The following is a 23,606-nucleotide window of genomic DNA, read 5'->3' as shown; positions in this document are numbered from 1 at the left end:
ATATTCTATATAATCATCTATCAATTCTATTACGGAATTATGTTTTTTTTTTAACATTAAATTCAATATTTTTTTTTAAATAAATATCAATATTTATAAAAACGAATATGGTAATCAGAAACTCATAATTTCTATCTAAAATTGAAAGCAAAAATTTCTTTATATTTTAATATTTATTTCCTATTTTTTTTACATTTCTTATAGAACAATTAACAAAAATATTGTAATATTTAAGTTAAGAATCTTTTCCATCTGTATTCTATAATTTTAAAAATTTTCAAAAGTTTGAAATACAATCTAAAAATAATTTTTTTAAATTTTAGCGTTGAACACTACCACTAAGTCTCTAGATCTGAACCACTTTCCCTTTTAGTAACTTACGCATTAACCCCATTTAACTTATTTTAATTCCATTTATATGAAGTCCCCCTCTCCCTCCACCATCCCCTGCATTTTTCGCAAATCATTTTGGCGAGTGGCAAAAATTTCCCCGAGTACGATCAAAGTGAATGCAATTTGTTTGAATTTGGTCAGGACTTTGTTTTTGCTGTTGCCAGCTTGTCACTTTAATTGTAACTAGATTTTCGACTCGACTGTGCACACACCCCGCCACCTCTCTCTCTCTTTTTATATATATTTGTTGCATATATATATATGGTTTTTTTTTTTGGTGAGAAAAATGTCAGAGGGGGGGGCTATGGGTCGCTTGGGGCTGCGATGTCAACGTCAGCATCAGTTACAAGAAGAAATTTGCGCGCTCGGGCCCAGCGCACTTAACACATAAAACAAACAACAATACCAGGGGGGGTGTGGGGGCCGACAAGGGAGGACGGGTCCTGCAGAAAGTAGGGGGGGAGGGGGGAGGGGGGAGTGCTGCGAGCCAAGCGCGCCAAGAAAGTCATTCAAAAGTCAACCAACTTTCTTTTGAAACACGTTAAAGAGCAAGAAAAGAATCCCTTACACAAGACTCAGGGGTTTGTCGGGGGTTGGGGGTGGGGGGATGTAGAGTGACTTAAGCGAGGAGGGGGATGTGGAGCTAGGGGGGGGGACCAGCGACCAGGGGCGCACTGGTAGAAGGGGCAACTGCTGTTGCTGATTTTCCTTTGTTGTTTGCATGCACACAAGGCACCGAGCGGAGAAGCGATGCCTGCACTTGCTTAAATACACTGAAAAAAAATATCAAGGCAAGTGATTATAATCGGGGATTTTTCTACAGAGTGTTCTGAATTTTTTGTAATTTTTTGTTAATTTTTTTTTAATAAATATTCATACTTTAAAAAAGGTTTTCTTTGGAAAGAATTTGAATCTTTTTCGATCTTAGGTTTTAGGTTTTTATTTTAAGACGACATTTATGATTTAATTTGAGATTTTATATCATAAATGAGTTGAGTTTTTAATGAATTTAAATTAGAAAATTAATTTTAAATTTTTTTTAAAGTAATTTTACTTATAAAATCTTGAAATATATTATAAATTAGGAACTTAAAGATTTTTTAAAGTCTACACTTTAAAATCTACAAATTTTCTATAGTTTAAAAAATGTATTTCAATTATTTTTGTTGATTTTTAATAATTATTCTTTTTTTCTTTTTTTTTCAGATACACTATTTTTTACAATTTTTTATAAATATTGCGTAAGTGAACAAATATATACATATATGCTTATAATTCAAATTTTAAATACATATTTTAAAAACATTTTTAAACATAATACCAAATAATATATTACATGTTTCTTTTTAGAATTTTAAATCAAAACAATATGAAATATTTTATTAAAATTTTTTTTTATATTGTCTTAAACTTTATAGAACTTTTCCCATATAAAAATAAATACAAATTCATTCAGTTAATTTTTATCAATTTTTAATTTAACTCTTAAAGCTTAAAAATTTTATAATTTATTACAATATTTTATAAATATCTCTCCTTTATCGTCTTTGAAAATTTTCTCCGAGTGTATTTATTTTTTTGCAGTCCTGCGGAATTGGGGGTTTTGGGTGCTATGGGGAGTGACGACGAGGGGGTGGTGTCTTCAACCAGGGGGGCTGCCAGCTCTCCAAGGAGCCATCAAAATGTGACGTTGTCGCCGCCGTCGTCACTGCCTTCACTGTTGTTCTTGTCATTGTTGTTGTTGTTGTTGTTGTTGGTGGTGGTGGGTATCGTTGTCATGCGTTGAGCCTGCAAGTTTATCACCTCATTGTTCTTGCACGCCCCTGTCCTTGCCAGTCATTCCTTGCCAACCACCCAACCACCCACCATCTCCAACCACCACCCACCACCCCCCTCGCTTATGGCTGTTGCTGTTTTGTGGTTTTATCGCTGACTGTGGCAGTTGAGGGAACCGCAGCTGCAACTGCAGTAACTGCAACACCAACATCACCAGCAGCAGCAGCAGCAGCACCAGCAATAACAACAACAACAACAACTGCCGCAGGATTCCACGGCAGCCATCAAAGCCACTCGCAAAATGGAGAGTAAAGAGAGAGAGGTGGTTGGAGGGGGGGGGGGGCTAGGGAGGTGGTAGGGAAAAGGACTTTGCGGTGGCCGAGGACAATGGCCAAGTCATAAACTGCCACTGCAGGAGGCATTTAGCCAGAGTTGATGTCCTCGCGGCGGACGGCAAAACAATTTTTGGTCAATTAACATTGATCAGCTGCCGGAGTGGATAGTGGCGCCCGCTATCGGTCAATCGGGGAAACTTCATCCCAAAGTGAAAGTTCATATTTTGGGTTTTGGGACAAAAATATTTATTGCATGCTTTTGGGCGGCTCGGCTATTGGGTTGATAGAGAAAATTTTAATTTTATAGAAAATCATTATATTTCTTATTTGTAATTAAATTTAAGAAATTAGAAGGGAAAAAACCAAACATTTTTAACTTTTTTTACATAATTATTAACTGTAAGTTTTTATTGTAGTATTTTGCTACTGAAGCCATTACTGATATTTTTTATAAAAAAATGTATGAAAATCTTTTAAGGATTTGTATTTCTTTAAAAATTTTTCAACAAATATTTTCTTCATTCAAGTTTTTGCAAGAAAAATCGGTTCAAAAATGACGTAATCTTATCATTTAGTCTTGCTCTTCCTCTTATTCCTTTGAACAGCCATTGGGAGGCAGTAGAACACGAGAGATCGTGCACTCGAGCGCAGAGCTCTTCTTCTTCTTATGCCTTTGAACACCCATTGCAAGGCAGTAGAAAACGTACGGTATTTCATCACGTCAGCGCAGAGCTCTTCTTCTTCTTCGTATGCCTTTGAACAGCCATGGGAAGGCAGTAGGAAACGGGAGATCGTGCACGCGAGCGCAGAGCTTTCCACTGCACATGGCGGCTGCACTGGCGCTCTCTCCCCCGCTATTTTTTCCGCATTCTCTCGACGGCTGCCGACGTGATCAGTTGCATTTTCGATCGTCTCTGCGTTTCCGCTAGTTATCGGTGTTTTCCTTTAGTTTTCGTGTGTTTCTTAGTGTTTCAGTTCCTTAAAAACATAAAGTGTAATGAAAAAAATATATATTTCTTAGTGAAAAGTGATTTTTAAAGTGAAAATGCGGCGCATATTGAAAACCAAATGCCTCTATGTGTGTGTGTGTGTGTTACTGCGTCATTAGCTATTTTTTGCTTAAAAAAAGTAAGAGGCCTAAAAAAAAACACACATTGGGGCTTAAGGCTAAAATATGTAACCTTTTTTGTTGTTTTTGTTCATGTTTCATGATTTTTTAAAGAAATATTAAGAAATTTTAAAAATCTTGCCGCATCTTCTTCTTACTTGTGTGAAGTGTGCAGTTTTGCGCGATACAGTTAGCCATTTTGTCTGTTTGCTTTGCTTGGAAGATCGGTTTCTCTTCAAGATCGCGTCGGTTGTGCGGTGCGGTATGTCGGTTACGGTACGGTTGTTCTCTTTTTTGGAAAGAGACCGGATTTAATAATAAAAAAAAATAAAAATAGATAATACTGGTAAGTTTTTATTAAAAATAAATACTTGCTTTTAAAAATGAATGAATTAAATGAATTAAAAATTATTATAATTATTATGGATATTATTATTATTAGTTGTTTATTATTTTTAAACCATTTTTCAACTTTTTTTGCCAATATTTTGGCTAGAATGGAATAGAACATGCAAGACATTATGTGAGAATAAAATTAAAAAAATATTTTCCAATTAAATTAAAATGTTTTTCTAAAAAATGGTTTAAAATTTTCAAATTATAAAATATTGGGGGACAAATAAAAATGCGTCTCCCCTAGAGAAGTAGTCTCCATACCCCCTTATTAGAACCAAAACATATAGAAAACTTTCTATAATTGTCTACAATAGCCATCAAATATTTTCCAATTTCCAATTACCATTTTCCAGTGCATATTCTAGCCTTTTTTTTTTAAATTTTATTTTATTTCGGTTTCCCCTAACAGACATTTTCTCATTAGCCCAGTCAACGCATTTTTTTCGCTTCTGTTTCTCTTTAATTCTCTTTTTTTTTGCGCTCCACAATGGAAAGAACAGTAAGAGAGGGGGAGAACGGGGGAGGAGTAGTTGTGCCAGAGTTCCCACCTCTCATCACCAACCACCCCTCCTCAACCATTTGGCACTGGATCCAAAGTGAGTTGCAACTAATTTCAGTTTAATTTGTGTCAGTCGGCGTCTTTTGGTCCTGGTCCTGGTCCTGGTTCTGGTCCTGGCGTCCTTCCGCTTTCTTTATTTTCGCACTTGGCCCTCCCGGTTACTTATTATCCTTGAGCGACGTGTAAATGCTGCTAATGACGACGTCAAAGAAAGCCGCCATCATCAGTAGGATCTGGATCCAAGACCTCGACCGAGCGAGTATCCTTCGCTGTCTGATTTCGGGATTCCTTCCTGATTCATCGGTTCCATTCACCGAGCACCCATCTTTAACGAGTTTCGGTGTTCAATTTGTTGGATTTATTATTTTAATTCGTAGCACATTTTCGCAGTATTTTTGAAGGCTTTTGAGTTTCGATTTCATAATTAGAGGCTTGGAAAGACGACCTATGACCTTGGTGGTTGGGGGAGGGTGAGGGTGAGAGACCATCCTTTGAGTAGGCTCTTGAATGAAAGTCCTTAATGCGCTTATTTTAATATTAATTACAAACAGACACCTTTTACTTTAGTTTACAGTGAAAAAAAATAAGGTTATTTTTTCTATTTTTTTTAACTTTTAATTAGCTAATGCTGGTGGTTTTTATGAGCATTATTTGAACATGTTTGAACATGTTTTTTAATAGTGGTAATGGCTAGAAAATGCTGGTGTTTCATTTGTGATGAAAAGTTATCTTTTTTTGATGTTATAGTTTTGCTTTTTTTTTTTTATAAAAAAAATTGATGATAAAAGGTTTATAGGGGCTTTTAAAATAAAGACAAAATTTATGGAAAAATAAAGGTACATAAATGCTAAACGCTTTTTAAAGAAAGAAAGAGACAAGTGTTTAAATATGTATTTATACGAAAGGAAAAAATTTGTTAAAAATGAAAAAAAAAATTAAAAAATGGAAAAATCTTGTAAAGAAAAAAATGATTCTTTAAAAATACATATATACTTTTTATTTAAATTGAATAATTAATTGTTTAAATTATAATAATCTTGTTATCCATTTAATTTTTCTTTTTATCTTAAAATATTGTTTATTTTTGAGCATTAATTTTTTTAAATTTTTCTTTTTTAAAGTATTACCTTTTTAAAGTATTTAAATATTTTTTTGTTTAATTAAAAACATACAATTTTGTGTCTTTTTTATATTAGTTTTCTAAAGTCTAAGAGACTTTTTAAACTACCTAAAAATTGTTTATTTAAACAAAAAAAAATCAGTAAGGAACATGAGTTTATCCTGGCTTATTCTTGGCTTTTTAATGATTTTTAATGTGGTAGAGTTTCTAGTAGTTTTTTTTTAATATTTTTTTTTTTTTTTTTTATAAATTTTTTTTTACAACCAACCCCTGGGCCATGTTTCCCGCGAACCTGTTTGAGATTTTCACCCAACGATTTAAATAATTGACAGATTTTGGCGATGGTCGGGCATTACCCCCCACCTCTGGCTGCCTTTTGTTTGCTTAAACTTGGGTTACCCGCCCCCCTCCCCTCTAAGTCACCGTCTTTGGTAAAATTCTGCGGGTGGTCGGTCAATTGAATGGTTTTGTCCTTCGGCTCTTCTCCACCTCCCTCACCACCTCCACCTCCTCCTCCGACCTCTCTACAAATGGCATTCGTTGGTGGCTTTTGTTCATTGCGACTGTTAAACTGTTTTATCTTTATGCGATTATGTCTGGTGGTTCATAGCCCTACAGGACCATCCTTAAACCCATCATCCCACCCCCACCAGGCCCCACCACGCCCTCTGGAAATATGCGTGTGCCAGCCCCAAAGAGAGAGAGAGAGTGAGGGGAGAGTGGAGGAGCAACTCTTTGCCCAAAGGATTTGTGTTTAACAAAGTTAAGTAGAAGACGTGCTCAGGCACGTTTCCACACCAGCTATGCGCCTCTAAAGCGCCCTCTATACCACCCACCACCCACCTCTTGCAACACCCATGGACTTGTTCTACATTTGGGGCGCTGTCAATATTAGTGGCGCTGCCACTCGAAACTTTGCACAATGGCATTGGGGATATTTGAAAAACTGACAGATTCATTGGCGTGCCACACCAGACAGAGGGGAGGTGGGGTGCGGGGGCTAATGATGCGTGAAAGAGAGGCCAGATGGGGGGGCGGACTGGGTGCCAAGTTATTACATTTTCTAATTACTAATTACAAGTGATTTTGTTTCTTAATCGAATGAGAAATGAGATGCATGAGCTTTTTGGTGGTTTTTAGTTAAAAATTATAAACTTTAATAAATAAATAGGTTTATTATATTTATAATTTTAAACTTAAAAGGTCTTAAGATATTTTTTAAAGAAATTTTAATAAGTAATAAGCTAGAATTTGAATTTTTAGAGTTTTTAGGAAGAAATACTCGTTTTCTTGCAAAGGTTTTATAGATTTTTGATAGGTTTTGTCTTAAAATATTATTTATTTTTGAGCATTAAGTTTTTCTTATTTTTTTTTAAGCCTTTTGAAGTATTTAAATAATTTTTTGAAATTTAAAAACATACATTTTTATATAAGTTTACTAAAATATTAAAAAAAAAAGAAAAATTATACCTAAAAAGAGGAATTATTTCTAGAAAAAAAAAAAAAGAATAATATTATAGTTTTAAAATATGAATTATTTTTCTTGATAAAAATGTGTATTGTTTAAGCTGTTGTTATTTCTCAATTATGCCTTAGTGTGACCAAGGTTCATTGTGATGCAATATTCGTGTGTATATTCTAGAAATTAAATAGAATACTATGGTCTTATATTATATATCATAAGAAGTCTTATTGTATATACATATATTATTAAGTTATATACTAGTTATATACTCTAGACTAGTCTCACGAACAGTCTCTAGACGAGGTAATAGAATAGTTATTAGTTAGTTAGTTAGAAACATTTTCTAAAATATCTTTAAAGTCTTAATCTCAATTAACTGCCTCTATTTCCCTATATTTCTATTATTTCATTAAATACCTCTCTCCCCGCAAACCAAACCTCTAGTTACAAATTAGTCAATAATATGCCTTAATCTTGGAATTGACTTTAATTTGTTTTTCTCCCATCCCCCCACTGGCACCCACCCCCCAAGAGTAAAGTCCTTGTCAGGCTTTGAAATGGGTTTTCCAAAAAAAAAAACTCCAAAAGAATAAAAAAGAAGGCCAGAGGAAAGGGGAGGGGAGGAAAGTGCTACTCGAAAATAAAATATTTTGTGCTAATTTTGTCACGGCCCCCTTTGGAGGCCCCTCACTCCTCCTCTGAAGCCTTTTCCATGGATTTACCAATTTCCCCTTTTGATTCATTCACAATTTTTCTTCTTAAAGGGGGGGGGAGTGGGGTGGGAGGGCAACAACTTTCTGTCAGTTGTTTTAACTTGGCCTCAGGGCAGGCAGTCATGAAAGGGGTATGGTATGGTATGGTGGGTGGGGGGATTTCTTGAGATGAAGACGCAGAGTCGAGAAAGTCGAGAAGTAAGTGGATAGATGGACAGAGGAACAGAGGGGTAGCTGCCCTCGGGGCGAGGGTCTGGAGACTGGAGACTTTTGTGTTATCAGCAGTCAGTTAGTAGCGAAAAACTTTTTAAACGTTTTCGAAACAAGTCCAAATTTAAATAAACCTTTCCAATTTTTTGACGATGCCATTAACTTGCTTTCTCTTTCTTTCTTTTCCCGCTAGCATCTATCTCACTCTTTCTTGCTTTATAAAAATTGTAATTTTTATAAAAAAAGAAAAAATAAAAAATAAATGTAGATATATGTATGTATATATAGGTATGTGTGTCTTGAGAAGAACCGAGAGTGCAACTTCTTGAACTCACTTTTGACCCACGCCCCTTACACCCCTGCCCTACACCCTGCCCTTTTGCCCCGCCCTTCAGCAAAGCCCTCTTAGGTCCATAAAATCGACTTAAATTTTTTATTGCGACAAAAAAGTAGTTTTGCGAGAAAAAAAAGTAAAATTTGCTAAAGTCTGAAGTCGCCTTATAGGGTTACACTTTTTTTCAGGGTTTATTAACCCTATAAATACCATGAAATTGAAGAGAAAACTATGAAAATTTTAATTTTGGCTGCCAAAATTAAAAAAATATTATGAAAATAAGAAGTCTTAAAAAAAATAAAAATTATTTAGAAAATTTCAATCTCAGAGAAAATTTTCAGAGAATTTTTGAAAAGTAATTAGAAAATAGCACAAAAATAATGAAAAGCTTTTAAAATTTTATAATTCAAAGTTATGAATAATAAAAGTTTTCTGAAAAAATTACAAAAAAAATGTGAAAAGTAATTAGAAAATCAGACTAAAATTTTGAAGAAATAATATACAAATTTTAAATTCTTTCTTAAAAATCTTATAAATTTTAGACACATTTCTATACAATTTATTAATAAAAAATCAATAAAAAAATACTCTTAAAATAACGACTTATGTAAACTTGAAGATTTTTAGAAAAAATTTTTCATAAATTTTAAAATAATAGCAAAAATTTCCACAAAATATAATAAAAAAAAACCAAAACGCAAGATCCACAAGGGTTAACAGGAAAGTCACCTTTTTTATTATAAGCCCTGCATTCTATTTCTTATTTTTATAAAATTTTTTTTTTATTTTTTTTGCTTTTACTTCTTATTATTTTATTAATTTTTTAAACAACGCCTTGAAGTAGGCAAGGCAGAAGCTATAATATTCTCTCTCTTCTCGCCTTACAAGTGCGAAGAAAGTGAAGCATCTGCGGTAAGAACAAGCTAAGATAGTTGGCCAAAAAGACCAAGAACAAGGCTAAGAAGAAGAAGCAGGGGGAGAAGGAGGAGGAGGAGGTGGCGACCAAAAGCGTTTCAAAAACTGCCAACGACGGCGAAAGCAACAAAATAATAAAAAGCAAACTTTTTACCAAGTTGACTTTGACACATTGGCCCAAAATAAACACAAACACAACAAGCCCACCATCCAGCCGAAAGATAGAGACAGACTATAGACAACGAGATAGAGACAGCAAGTGTGGCAAAGAAAGAGACAAGAAAGGTGTTAAGCTGTGCCGTTGCATGAAAGTGGCATAACATTGCCCCGAAAGTAGTTGCTGCAAAATATTTATTTAAATGTGTCGTCTTGCACATCAAATGAAATGAAAAGCCCATCAAGAATTCATATAGAATTTCATATTCCAGATTCAAGTCGGGCTTTTTATTGTCTAATGGAGAGGTGTCTAAGGGGGGGCGGCGGGGTTAGGGTCATTAAAAAACATTTAATATAGAAACATACATAGTCTTTTCTTTTGAAGAGAGAAGAAAAGTTTTCACGAAAAGTTGAGATTTTCATGGGGGATAAGAGTGTAGTTAGGTAGTGGTTGTGTATGGTTGCTCAAAAACTAAATGAAAACTATATTAATTAACCAAAAAATTTAATTAAAAGACTAATCATTAAAATGTTGAAATTAAAACCTTTGATTCTAAAAGGTTCTGAAAATTCTTGAGTTAAAAGACAAAAATGTTTTGAAAAAGCTATCATACATATCTGAACCATTTTTATTCATTTTAATAAGAAGTTAAAGAAAAATATATATTTAAAAAAAAAAAAAAATAAAATATATATCTATGTTTAAAAATGGTTTCTTCAAGTCTTCAATTCTTGTTAACTTCTGTTCTAGTATAGAATGTACCCTATATTATGGAAATTGTGGGAAAACTATAAAAAAAAAAGCAGAAAAAATTTCAATAAAATTGGTTTAAAATATTAGGATTTTTTTTTTGTTGTATTTTAATGTAATAAAAAAACAATAAAAAATCTAGGAGAATTATTAAAAATCTTATGAAGAAAAGGGGAGAACTCTGGGCTAGATCTTAAAAAAGTTCTTCTAATTTCATGAGTTTTTTCAAATACTGTTATACATATTATCGAAAACTTTTTCAATTATTTTTATAGTGATTATCTTTAAATAAAATAGACCTCCTAGGACCTCTTAGAATAGGTTCTACCGTAAAAAAAGACATTTTTTTTAAGAATTTCATAGCAAGTTTCTTAAAAAAAAAAAGGGCCATAAATGGGTGTGAAACTAACCTTGGCTCTTAATTGGTTCTAAATAAATTATTAAAAAAAATCGAAGCTCTACAGATATTTAAAGTTCTTACCATATATTTTAATAAATTTTGAAAGCCGTTATTTTATTTTTTCAAAATTAAAAATTAAAAAAAAAACTTAAAAATCAATTCATGGTCTTTATCGCTTCCTTGGAAAAGAATGAAGAAAAAAAAACAAGAGCCAGAATCCAGTTGGCCCATTAATTTGGCTTATCCCCCAGCACGTGTAATTAACATCAGACGAGAGCTACGAGAGAGCTTCAAACTAAAAAACTCAAAAAAAGGAAAAGAAAAAATAAAAAAACAAAGTCAGAACCAAGAACCAAAAACAACTTAAAACGAAGCGAGATTAATGGATTTAATCGCGATGAAAGCGCGAGTTTTTCGTGCACAAAAAATTCGGTGATAAGCGTTTGCGATAAGAACCTCGTAGTGGCTCATTAGGACGGCTAACTGAGGCTAGAATTTTTGGCTATAAAAGTCGGGATCTGTTACCAGAACGAGCACAGTTTTTTCTTCACTCCAAGCCAAGCAAGATGCATCCAGTTGTGAGTTATCCTTTGGCCTTGTTGGTAGCCATCTGCCTCAGCAGTGTAGAGACGGCGCCCGGGAATGTGGCCCAGCTGATAGTGCCCTTGACCCTGGCAGAGTTTCAGTTCCCGCCAGAGGTTAAGGAGGAGGAGATCCGCCAAAATCCCGAGCCGAGACTACGAAATGCTGAAGATGTCCAGGGTCGGTTTTTTGGACAAAAAAGTGGCACCACTATTCTGGTTCTTTCTCTGCCAGCCGCCAGCTCGTCCAATGGAACCGGGTCTAATACTACCCAAAACGTGGTTACTAACGTGACTCCATCTAGTTCCACCACTACTACTCGAGTGGATGACTTTATTCGGACACCCATCGCCGTGCCGTATCCCGTCAGCTTCCCGATGCAGTCACCCGCCTATCCGATGCAGTACTTCCGCAAGCGACAGGATCAGAGTCCAGCCGTGTCCTATCCCTCGGCCTTGTTCGGCTGGAACGGTCCAGATCAGGCTCTTGTGGGAGATGGTGGCTTCCCATCACTCGCTTCGTCCGGCGGCCTTCGTTCTCCGGTACCCATGGTTCCCATCACCATCGGCAATGAGGTGCGCTATGTCCCCCTGAACCTTCGCATGTTCCGGCAGTTGATCCCTAATCAGCCCGTCGTCCGGGAGAGCGAGGACCTTGCCGAAACCGATGACCTGTCGCCCTTCTCCCAGGAGGTCGAGGAGGTCAACGATGACGAGGACAATGCTGATGCCTCTGAGGGTCTGGGTGGTCTGTTCGGCCACCGCTTCCGGCAGCGCAGGCGGCGTCCTCTGCAGAACCTCCGTCGGGTTCAATACCTCTGAGGAGATGATCAAGGATGACATTTGAAAGGACTCACCCACAACCGGCTAATCATAACTAGAACCCTTTTTTTTTTTCTAATTTATTTGAAATCTGAAATAATATTAAATTTAATTGAGCATGGAAGGCAGTATGACTATATCATGGGGGGGGGGTATGTCCATATCTTTATCGATTTTTTAACGACTTTGGGGAAGGCTATCTTTTAAGAATTCTTTGAATATTTTACAGAATAGAGAAGATTCTACAAGAATATCTTACAAGGTCCTTAAAGTTCCTGAAGCATCCTCTTTAAAAATAAAAAAAAAAAAATCATCGGAAGCCTCATATGAGCTTAATGGGAAGCTATATCTTTGTGAACTTACAACCGATTCTTAGGAAGAATGCCTCAAAAGATTTCTAGAACGATTCTAGTTCTAATTTCCATCAAAATCTGAGATTCAAATATTTTAAAAATTGTTTTTCATATTTTCTGGAGTTTCTTCTCTGGAAGGAATAACAACTTGACCTAAAGAGATGACTGTATCTTGGCCATTATGGCTACAATTCTTGAGCAGAGTAAATAAAAAGGTTTATGGAAGAATTCTTCATTATTCTGCATCAAAATATTAAATAAGTATGACCTCGATCGAAGGCTAAATCTTTGCAGATTTCTAACCGATTCTGAAGAGGAATGCCTTTAAAGATTCATTGTAGGGTTCTTTATAAATTTTCATCATAATATAGAACAAAAAAATATTTTATAGATTTTTTTTAGAAGCCTTTTGTGAAATAGGGGATTGTTATAACTGGGAGGGGATTATTTATTATTAACTTAAGGGGCCTTGTGTGAATTGATTGGGTATTATTTTGAATAAAAATCTGGCAATTTTTGAATTTATTTTTGAAATTAATTTTTAACCCATTTTTTTTAAGGGATGTCTGTTTTTTATTTATGGGGAATACGAGATGCTCATTTACGGCACATTTTTTTTTAAACTTTTAACCGATTTTAAAGTGCAATATCTCCAAAAATCTCCAAAAATTTGTTAATAATATTCCTCACTATTTTCTGTTTCTAAAATAATGAAAGAAATAATCAACATAATATATTTAATATTTAATATACTGCTTTCTCAGAGTTTTTTTTAGATAGTTTTTTAAATAACACTTTATTGTAAGCAGCTACTGCAATAATCTTTCAATTAAATCCAAGAAGGTTCCAAGGTTCCTCCCCCCAAAGGTCAAAGACTAATTTATATTTCCTCGACTATTTCCCTTCAACTATCGAACTTTTTTTTTTGGAATCAATTGCGCTGACAGCTTAATCATCACAACTATCGCAACTTGGTCTCGTTTTTTTTTTTTTTTTTTGCAAATATGTCTACGTTATAACCGATGAACTTTAAGGCCCACAAACTAAAATAAAAAAAAAAGAGAAAAATAAAATGAAAAAGTTTTTTTTTCGCGAAGCTGGTAGAGTCAGAGTCTCCGTCTCGCAATAATATAAAGTTGATAAGTTTCTTCCGTTGGCCGGATGGCAGGAAGTTTTCAATTTGCGCCCCGAGATTCGCTTATTGGCCATAAAAACATTTTACATTTTTCTGAAAGATGTGATGTACTTGCAGAATGATGCGCTAACTGGATTTTCATTTAATTTGCTTCCAAAAAACAATTCAATCAATCAATCAATAAAAAAAGAAATAGGGAGCAAGAGGGAAATTATCTGGGAAATGTTTGTGGAAGAAATGCCAAATAGTAGAGAGAACAAGAATCATGAAAATTTTGTAGGAATTTTGCCCCCTCCCTTGGAAAAACTTGTCCTTACTTTAGACTTCAGACTGTGTGTGTGTGTTCCATTTTCTGGATGTGTGTCTAATTGATGGAAACATTCTTATGGTTGGGAGTGTGTGTGTGTCTGTCTGTCAATAATAATAGCAGATAGAAATATATACGTATGTATGTACAGCCAGCCGAGACTCATACCGAGACACAATAACAAATTAAATAAATATAAGAAGCTTTTAAGTTAATAGAAAATTCTATAATTGAATTTCATGCCAGAAACAACATTGGAAAGTAACAACTACAGAGTTCGTGTCGAAGAGCAGAAGCCACTAAAGATATTTAATCAGAAATGCAAGTGGCCCAAAAATAATAATTCCAAAGATGGAATTCCACAAAAAGAGACACAACATAGGTACATACGATTGGAAAATTTAATTATTGATTTTGGAAGACGAGACGAAGATGAAAAAAGGGCATTTAAACGATTATGATTGATATTCTTGGGTTGAAATATTTAGACAATGTGTCAAATGATTAATATTTCAGATGCCTTCCTCCACGCTTCTCAAAGAGCTAAGATATATGTATCTTACTTGACCCAGGCCAGGCCACCAGAACAGAAGAAGTGTTGCGGTAAAAATAATACATAATAATGATAAAAGTAAATACAAGATTTCAAGGGAAGCGTCAGAGCTATTGACACAACACTCTGGATGATTACAGAGAAACATTTTGTGAGCCAGTCTCACTGGCTAAAAGTTGAAAGCTCCTGCTACACGAACACGAACACACGTATGTATATGGTGGTGCATGGTGGTGTATACTCCTAATGGAGTATCTCTGAGCAGCATCTTTGTATCTTTTGGCTGTCAAGAGTGTGCTGGCTGGCTGGCTGGCTATATGCTGCGTATGCCGTGTGCGTGCATGGCTGGAATTTTGTGGCAAACACTTTTCAAGATTAAAACAAAAAGATTTAAGTGAATTATGTTAAAGTTATTTGCCACACAGGCTCACAGTCTCACAGCCTGACGGCTCACGCACTCTCTGCGCCACACTATCCCAAAAAAGATACAGATACTAAATGGATACTATGGATACACCAGACTTGGTCATGTAATATAAATATGTGCATAAAAATAAATATATCTGTATGTATGTATATATGCGGGCATGAATTCGTTTATTTATTTATACAGACCCAAGGCAGGAGTATCTTTGAGATACTCCTACACTACACTTGCCATTGAGTCGTTTGCCCCTTTTTGCCGGTGTTCAGATTTATGTGAACGCATGTTTATTGTCGAGTTTATTAGATTTGATTTAGTACGACTACTATCCAGCTACCCAGCTTGAAGAAATGGATAACTTTCGCTTGTCTGTCTAGAGTCCAGAGGGTATACTTTCCTCATCAAGCCTCCCACTTTCGTGTCATGAACTGGGACGTGTTCTACCCACAAATATATATATATACATATATATATATTTCATCTATAATGATTGCATGTCATCTTCTGCGGTGGTTTTTTTCCTTTGGCGTGTCAGCATCACGCAAGACTGTGAAGTGAAATTTTTTAATTGCATTGTAAGGCTATAAGAATGAAGCTCTTCAATCTGAAGGCAAACACTGCCCAAAGTACTCTCCAACCATGAAGAACCATCGCAGAGACACCATTCTCCTTGTGGGCCTCTTCGTTTTTTTGGGATTTTTTTCAAATTCTGGGCTCGCTGAGGCTCGCAGAAGCGGTGAGTTATACAGAGCCCTTCTCTGCGCTTCTCAAAAATGTTAGCTTATCGTTGATAATTAAAGGATATCGCTTGCCCCGCTTGCCACAAGGACGCAGTGCCTCTGGCAGCGGCCAGGATGTGGGCAGCGGACGGGATCTGTTCAAGAAGTTCATGCTGATGCGTGGAATGTTCCAGCAACCGCCCAGCGATAATGTCATCGTCATATCGCAGCCCTCAACGACAACCACAACGACAACTACACCGATAACGACAACCACACCGTCGACCACAACCACGACGACGACCACCACGAATGGCACAAGTCGCGCCTTAAATCACAATCTTGGAAGGCAACTAAGCGAACCGGTACAGGAGATGGCAGTGCCGACATTTACAGGACTCGAGGATCGTCTGGATCTGCCGATGGCTGTAGAAGAATCAGAGCCAATGGAACTAGAAACCATCAAGCAGAGGAAACCATTACAACTTCAGCCCTTGTTCTCCCAAAAGAAATTCAAGCTGAGGAGTCTGCCATCCAAGAACAAGAACAAGAAGACGAAAAATGTTAATCGCCACCAAAAGATACATCATCGTCGTCGGTTTATTCAGAAGAAGCATCGCCATCAACATCAAAAGAAACAGAAACAACAGCCATCCACAAATCAGCATCGCAGCTCCGAATCGCAGGTTGTGGATTTCATCGAACCGTATCACCACGACAGATCCCCCAGCCAGACAAGTCAGTCCGGTTCCGAGTCTCAGCTCCAACGCATCTGGCGGCGATTCCAGCTGGCCATCTAAGCTCATAGATGGAATTTCAAATATTACTTGATTTTTTTTTCTCTTTTTTTTTTGAAGTGTATAAGGGCCCAAGCCTTAGAGCAGGGCCTAGTAATTATTTATTTATTTATTTACCTTGTATTATTATTTTTTTTCCAATATAATACATTATTTTTTAAAGAACAGAAATCGTAAAAGAAATATACTTTTAAAGTGTTTAGTTTTGGGTTTTTGTAAACAAACCTTTTCTATTAAAAACTAACAAAGTTTTTATTTAAAAAGTTTACAATTTTAAAGTTGGAAGCTTGATTAAGGCTCTATAAAGGAACAAAATTTTTATTTTAAGGGAACTTCTTTTAAAATCACTTTTTTCTGAAAAAAAAAAACTTCCTAAAAGAGCCTTTCTCTGCGCTTCTCAAAATAGTTACCTAAGAACTAGGTTAGCTGAGGAAGAACCTTGGTTTAGAGAACCTTTTCTAACCTAGCTTTCTAGGTTACCTTACTAGGAACCTAGCCTTTCCTAACTATCTAAGCTACCTTACTAAACTAGTTCTCAAGTGCCTCATATCTGTTCTCTAACTTATTAGTGGAAATTTTAGTTTCAAAGAAAACTAACCTACTTTCCATAAAAGTTAAGAGACCTTTTAAACTTATCAGCAATTTTAGCACTACTCTTAATGGATTTATGATTTAGAAAATTTATTTTTAAATATAAATGGTCAAGTTATTTTTTCATAATTTTTTCTGAAATTTAAAAGACTAGTAAGTCCTTCTCTGCACTTGTCAAAAAAATAAGCTAAGAGACTCGAAGACCATTTTCTTGATTCTTAAATAGTTTTTTTTTTTTTTAATATTTATTATTGAAAATAATTTTTATATGAAAATGAACCTATCTCCTCTATAATTATATAGAAACTCAACCTTAAAACTTAAGGAAGTTACCCCAATCTCTGTACTACTTTTTGATTTAATTGTTTTCTTATAATTTTTCTAAACAATTCTTCCTGGTAAGCCCTTCTCTGCGCTTCTCAAAAAAGTTACCTAAGTGCTTTCAATAAAATATTCTCAAAAATGCTTACATTTTCTTCACAAAACTTACAAATATTAGTAACATATTCTTCCTAGAAATCCACATTAACTTTTATATAAATTATAGCACCTTTATTCTTTTGGAACTTTAACTTCCCCACCTTAACACATTCCACACACCATCTCGGTCAATGTTATTTCCCCAAAATTTCTTAAAAAATTCCAAGAAATAAACTCCATATTGATTGTTCTCCCTGGGTCTTGCCCTTTAAATCACAATCAATTAATTTCCAGAGTAGAGCATTTTTTATGAGAAACTCTGAGGTACTCAGAAGAGGCCAGAAACGAACAATTAAACGAAAATCAGGCTGCTGGCATATTGAAGAGGTTTTAAATTTCATTTGTCGGGCTACTGCCGCAGCACAGAGTCATAATATATTTTATGGCAAATTTGCCAAGAACAAACAATATTTATTCAGGCATATATATATATATGTTCGAGGGGTTATAGGTGGGCTGTGATGGAAGGTGTGGATGACCCTGAAAGTTTTCGCGTTTCACGTTAAACAAAATGGCGCGACCTCGACGGGGAAAATCCTTTTTCTCGTCTTTTTGGGAGAAACAATTGATAAGAGCGGCGACGTCGACGTCGAGGGGCTCTAACGAAAAAAGGTTTGTGGATTAGGCCAAGTCAACGACTTGGGCTCACAATTTTTGTATTTTGTATTTTCTGTATTAAAATAAAATGGTAGAAAATGGGTGCCAGAGGGCCAGACGAAATATGGGAACATGATATCCTGCCCGATGGCTGATGGCTGATGGCTCCTGGCTGCTGGTTGCCTTACGCTCCTACTGCCGATATCCTGCGGCAAGTGGCAAGTTCAAGGATGTCTGGCACAGTCGTGAACCATGAAAATAAAAGCGTGAACCGGACCCGAAAGCTGGCGCGCCTTAAAATGTACATTTCTTGGCCGCTTTCTCTCTTCACTTCTCGTCGTCTGGGTTGGGTTGGATTGGGTTGGGTTTTTCTTTTCAATACCCCCCCACCCCCCCGAAAAATTTGTGTAAATTGGCAAATTACGCATAAATAGCAGCAACAAAAGGCTAAAAAAGCTGTAGCCTCTTTGGGGAATTGAACTTTGGCCGCATGTCAGTTTCAGGTTGGCTCCAAAATGTATTTCTAGATCGCCTTTGAATTCCCAAACCAGTTTCTGCTTCGATTGATTGCTGGCTCGGGCTGGAGGTCACACACAAGATCAACGTCCCGACCCGTCCATCTACCATCCATGACACAAATAATTAATATGTCTGTTTTGGCCAGAACAAGATTGGGAATATCTATCTGATGGAGTTGAGTCATTATTCAGATAATCTTTGTATTTTTGGGTAGAATATCAAATTTAGAGCATGGCGAGTATGGAGGTTAAATGAGTTCAGATGTTTGATGGATAGAAGCTTTAAAGTGGATAAGATCTAGGGGCTTAGTTAGGTAGTTTATGAAGAAAATAAATGTAATAAAATAATAGTTTAAATAATTTAATTAAAAGTAATAATATTGCTTAAATTCTGATAATTCTTCGCTTATTCCTATCTTAAGACCTTAAGCCGTCTGAAAAATTATCAAGTAAATTATTTACACCAAAAATCTGGCCCTTTCTATTATTTTAAAATCTTTTAAAGTTAAATTAAATATATAATAAAATTTTTTATATATAAAAATAATTTAAAAGGCACCACTTAAAATTCATGGAAATACTAGACCCGCGGATTAAAAGAACACCGCATCTAATTGGCAATTATTTTTAGGGAAATCCTCTGGATTTCTGCCACAAAGTCACAACGCTTGGTCCCCCTTGCAGGGGGTATATACATATATATTATGGATAAAATATATATATATATATATATATATTCGCTTCGATTTTTCTGCAGAAAAGTCTCAAGTGGCGGAGACCAGAATCGAAATCAATACGTCGAGCCGTCGTCATGGATTTTTTTCTCTTTTTTTTTTTTCTCTGGCTCTCTGCTTCTTACATGTTACCTCACCTGGTCCCCCACTTCTCCCCCTCTTTGTGGCAAGAACAGAGAACAAGAGAAGGGTAAGGGGGGGTTGAAAGGCAAAAAGGATATTGAAAAAGGCGCCGCTCGGGGAAACTTTTTTCATTTTTAGTTTGTCAAGTTGGCACAAAAGGGCGGCGACGCCAACTCCAAGTTTTCCTCTATAAAAAGCCAACAAAAAAGGGGGGGAGGGAAGCTTTGTCGAAAAAAAAGGGGGCATGGCCCAAGGAGGGGAGAGGAGGAGCACAGGACAACTTAACATTTGCACGCTCCAAAATGCCCAAAAAAAAAAAAAAAAACACAAAATAAAAGAATAAAATAAAAAAAAAATAAAGGAGAGCCAAGGATAAAGGGGCGGGGCCAAGTGCTAAAGTTCGTCCTAAACTCCAAAAGGCTAGGCCGCTCTCCCCTCCCCTCCCTCTGTCGCCCCGCTTTGACCCGACGCCTTTGTGCAGACAACTTCACTGCATTTTCCGTCACCCCCAACCTCCCCTTGCACTTTTCCGCCCCTTTTAAGCTGCAGTTTTCGTCCTTTTCCTCCACTTTTTTTTTTTTTATTTTTCGTCTTTTTCTTTTTGGCCTTCTAACTCTTACACTTGTTTGGCAAAAATCCATTGCCTACTTTACAGCTGAAGATTCTTGGGGCATCCGGCGCCCGCCACCTACCGGCCGGCCAAAGCGGCATATATAATCCACAAATAGGGGAATTCTTTCAGGAAATGTTTACTTTATTTTTTATTTTATATGCCTTGAAAATACTACTTATTTATACATATTTAATTATATTATAAAAATACCACTACTATTTTTATTGTTTTCATATTTTTTATTAATTATTTTGCGGTATTTCCAACTAAACAATAAGTTTAAAAAATATGAAAAACTAATTAAAAATATTTTTTTAAAATACAAATTAAGGCCTAATATATTTTTTCGGCAATAAAGCATCCTAAATGTTTTATAAAATAATTTCAAGCCCTTTTCAAACAAAAATAAAATAAAAGCAATTTAAAATAACTTAATTTTATTCTTAAAATCTAAAACAAAAACCAAAAAAAATCTGAAATCATCAGATATGGCCACAAATCTCTGCCTTTTGGGATAAAATCAAATTCCTTAAGGCTGGCGCACCCACACTCCCTCTACGCTCTCCCCATACGGATATATACGAAGGGCAATTTAAATTTCGATGCATCTCGTTATGAATTCACGAAATGCCATCGCCCATCGCCCGATGCGCCCCCAAAATGGGCGTGTCCCTGGGGCACATATAGAAATGATTATAAATTATGCAAGAGTGCGACAAAAATGGGCTAGCTAGCAAAAATAGAACAATTTTCCAAAAAAAAAAAAAAATAAAGGGGAATTTTTAGCCAAAAAGGATAAAAGGTTAGGGGGGGGGGGGGTGGAAAATCAGGTGTGTGGGTGGGCAGGCAGGATAGGCAGGGCAATACAAAAGCAATTGTATAATTGCATTTTAATATGATGACTACTGCAGTTTGAATGCCCGCAGCATCAGCACTACTACGGCTGGCAGAGCAGTAGCAGATGTGCCACAAAATCAGCAAAATTTCCAGCAAAGGCAAATTAATGAGCAAAAGGACGAAAATGAAACATAACGCATACTGCATTGGCTTTGCAACTATTATTTTTCTATTATCTAGTTATAGTATCTATTCATTGAAATGGAAAAAATTCAAGAGAATTTTTAGAGAAAAAATAGTCAGAGATAAGTGATGGAGTGATGGAATATCTTTAAATTCAAAATAATCCTTGCCAAAATAAGCATGTATTCCTGCTCTTTAAAATCTATTGGTAATTATGACCCCTTTGGCTATGAAAGTTGAATCATTCCTCTGGCTTTTGGTTGCCCATTATATACTATTATTACTATTATTATTAATCCTCATTTCGAAATGCATTAAAAGGTTCGGCTAAGCATGATTTGAAATTTACAAAAATTAAATGGCCATTTACCAAGCAGAAAGATATTCAGTATCTATATATATATATGTCTGAATATGTGTTGAATGGGAGGGGTATGCTGAGGAGGGTAAAGGTTGGTAAATAAATGCTTCAGTGTTCAGTCTTCAGTCTTGTCTAAATTAATGCCTTCAATTAAAATGCTTAACACTCGTTGGCTCACAAACCGATCAACTCACTTGGTTGGCCAAACTAATTCCACATACAGAGAGAGAAAAAACGACAACTTTAAATAGCCTTAATAGAGTTTCTTTTTAATATTTCTTTTATTTTCTTTCTCTGTAACCGCATTTGGCTGTCGACGACAGCTTGCGGCTATTGTAAGTAGCTGCTTAGGGCAGGGCTTTGGCTACCGAATGCATTCTCCAGATCACAGGACCTCCTTCCTTAAAGTACAGAGAGTCCAAAGTCCTAGACTGGCATTCTCAGACTGTGGTTGATATTTTTGAGACAAAAATTTAAGCCAAAAATAGAAATATTTTTAAAGAAAACTTTACAAGTTCTTTAACTTTATTAAGAAATTAAAAATTTATATATTTCTTCAATTTATTTTCTTAACAATTTCCTTCATTATTTCTACCACTGTTCTTGGGAGAATTAATTCTGATAATTATAGTGCTGATGATTCATTGAAAATATGCCCAAGAAACCTCCTGGCCCAGCAAAAGCAATCGAGCTGACTGATGCGCTCAACTAATTTGAACAAAAGGAGTGTAGAGCTTGGCCAGCAAGGGGGGAAGATGGACTTGAAGGATATAAACCACCAACTGACTGACGTCCGTCCGGGCAGATCCTGCCACAAAAGGACCAAGGACCAAGGACTAGGCAGACAAAAGGGGACAGACAGGGACGGGGACAGACAGCCGGGGAACGAATGTGGCAATAATTTCCAAGTAAACGGTGGGAGTTGAGAGAGAGAGAGAGCTTCGCTTAAATAAACATTCTGGCAACATGAAATGTTAAATGCAAATTAGTAAATGCACTCGGAATTCGCACATCTAATGGGTTTTGTTTGAGCTTTAACTTTTTGGTTTTTGGCCACTTGGTGGGATTCCTCAGAAAATTTCCATAGACAAAAGGGATATCCTTCTAGATGGCTTTAAAATGGATAGATAACGCTTTACTAGTTGGGCTTCAAATTAGTCAGAAAGTGGGGATATGGAAACACAGGTATGGAAGGTAATGTGTAGGGGATTAACTAAAGAATTATTTTAAAGATTTTATAAGAAATTTCTATGTTTCCATTCTTTCCAAGACTTGTATGAAAAGGCTTTTGAAATGGAAATTAAAAACGAAAAAGTATTTTTAGAAGCATAGGAAGCTAGTTTTACTATTTTATCTTATACCTTACATATTATTTTATTCTCTAATAATATTGCCTCATATTATATTGTATTATTTGGTGAAATATTGTAGTATAAAATTAATGGAAGGAAAGTATTTTTAGAAGAATTGAAAGCAAATTTTACTATTCTATATCATATAAAATTATGTTATATTATATTTTCTTATATTTTATTATGTTTTATTGTTTATATTGTATTATCTTATGATAAATTAAATTTTATTTTAGCATTTATATATAATATTATTTTGTGGACTAAAAACAAAAGTCAAAATAGTACTTTTTGCTTTAGAATCTAGAATCTAGATATATTCTTTATTCATTATTAAATTATACTATATTATTATCCTTATTCTTAATCCTATAACCACTTATACAATATTCTATTTATTATATTAATCGTTATTATTTAGAGACATATTATTTAAGGATAGATTAAGTATACTTTTTTATTGGAAGATAATTTTGTTATTCTATACATTATCATACTTTCTTATCTTATATTATATATTATCTTATATTATTATATTATATCTTATATTGTAATCTTCCATCTTATACTGTATAACTTTCTATTACTAAACTATTATAATTATTGTTATTTTATATAACCCTTCATATAAAATAGTCTATTATCTGTCTGTTTCATGTTACACATTATATACATTATATATATATTATATAATTAGCCACCCTCTTCTACTCTCAAGCTCTACTCTACTCTTTACAACTATCTCCGTTTAAGCCTCCTTTTGTGACGAAGTCACCCCCTATAGTATCTCCAATATTCGGTTTGTCAGCCGCGCTCATGTGCCTCAAAAAGTTGCATATCGCTGGGAAAGATAAGTAGAAAGGATATAGAAAAAGGACCCACTCATTTGGCGTGC

General features: G+C 35.3%; 2 protein-coding genes and 1 long non-coding RNA gene across 3 annotated transcripts in view; all 3 read left to right on the top strand.

Moving 5' to 3' along the window:
* The first annotated feature begins 3,692 nt into the window (after positions 1 to 3,692).
* LOC138925535 (uncharacterized) overlaps positions 3,693 to 23,606 on the top strand; it is a 77,723-nt gene continuing 57,809 nt past the window's right edge. Inside the window, exon 1 of the long non-coding RNA XR_011441769.1 lies at positions 3,693 to 3,958. This is a non-coding gene — a long non-coding RNA (uncharacterized lncRNA). The remainder of the gene's footprint in view (positions 3,959 to 23,606) is intronic.
* On the top strand, positions 11,188 to 12,117 carry LOC108133722 (uncharacterized). Its single transcript, XM_017253774.3, has one exon. It carries the CDS (start codon positions 11,198 to 11,200, stop codon positions 12,032 to 12,034), a length of 837 nt encoding a protein of 278 aa, XP_017109263.2. The 5' UTR covers positions 11,188 to 11,197; the 3' UTR covers positions 12,035 to 12,117.
* Positions 15,446 to 16,325, top strand: LOC108133723 (activating signal cointegrator 1 complex subunit 2 homolog). The gene is made up of 2 exons (XM_017253775.2): positions 15,446 to 15,542; positions 15,607 to 16,325. Exons 1-2 carry the CDS (start codon positions 15,446 to 15,448, stop codon positions 16,323 to 16,325), a joined length of 816 nt encoding a protein of 271 aa, XP_017109264.2.

The sequence above is a fragment of the Drosophila bipectinata genome, chromosome XR, assembly GCF_030179905.1.
Source record: "Drosophila bipectinata strain 14024-0381.07 chromosome XR, DbipHiC1v2, whole genome shotgun sequence".
Taxonomy (NCBI): domain Eukaryota; kingdom Metazoa; phylum Arthropoda; class Insecta; order Diptera; family Drosophilidae; genus Drosophila; species Drosophila bipectinata.
Note: the sequence above shows the minus strand (reverse complement) of the source record. Positions and strands in the feature narration are given on the sequence as shown.

Coding starts and splice junctions, on each gene's coding strand:
- LOC108133722 (XM_017253774.3), top strand. CDS start 11,198: ATGCATCCAGTTGTGAGTTATCCTTTGGCCTTGTTGGTAGCCATCTGC.
- LOC108133723 (XM_017253775.2), top strand. CDS start 15,446: ATGAAGAACCATCGCAGAGACACCATTCTCCTTGTGGGCCTCTTCGTT. Junction 15,543..15,606: donor CGCTGAGGCTCGCAGAAGCG/GTGAGTTATACA, acceptor TGATAATTAAAG/GATATCGCTTGCCCCGCTTG.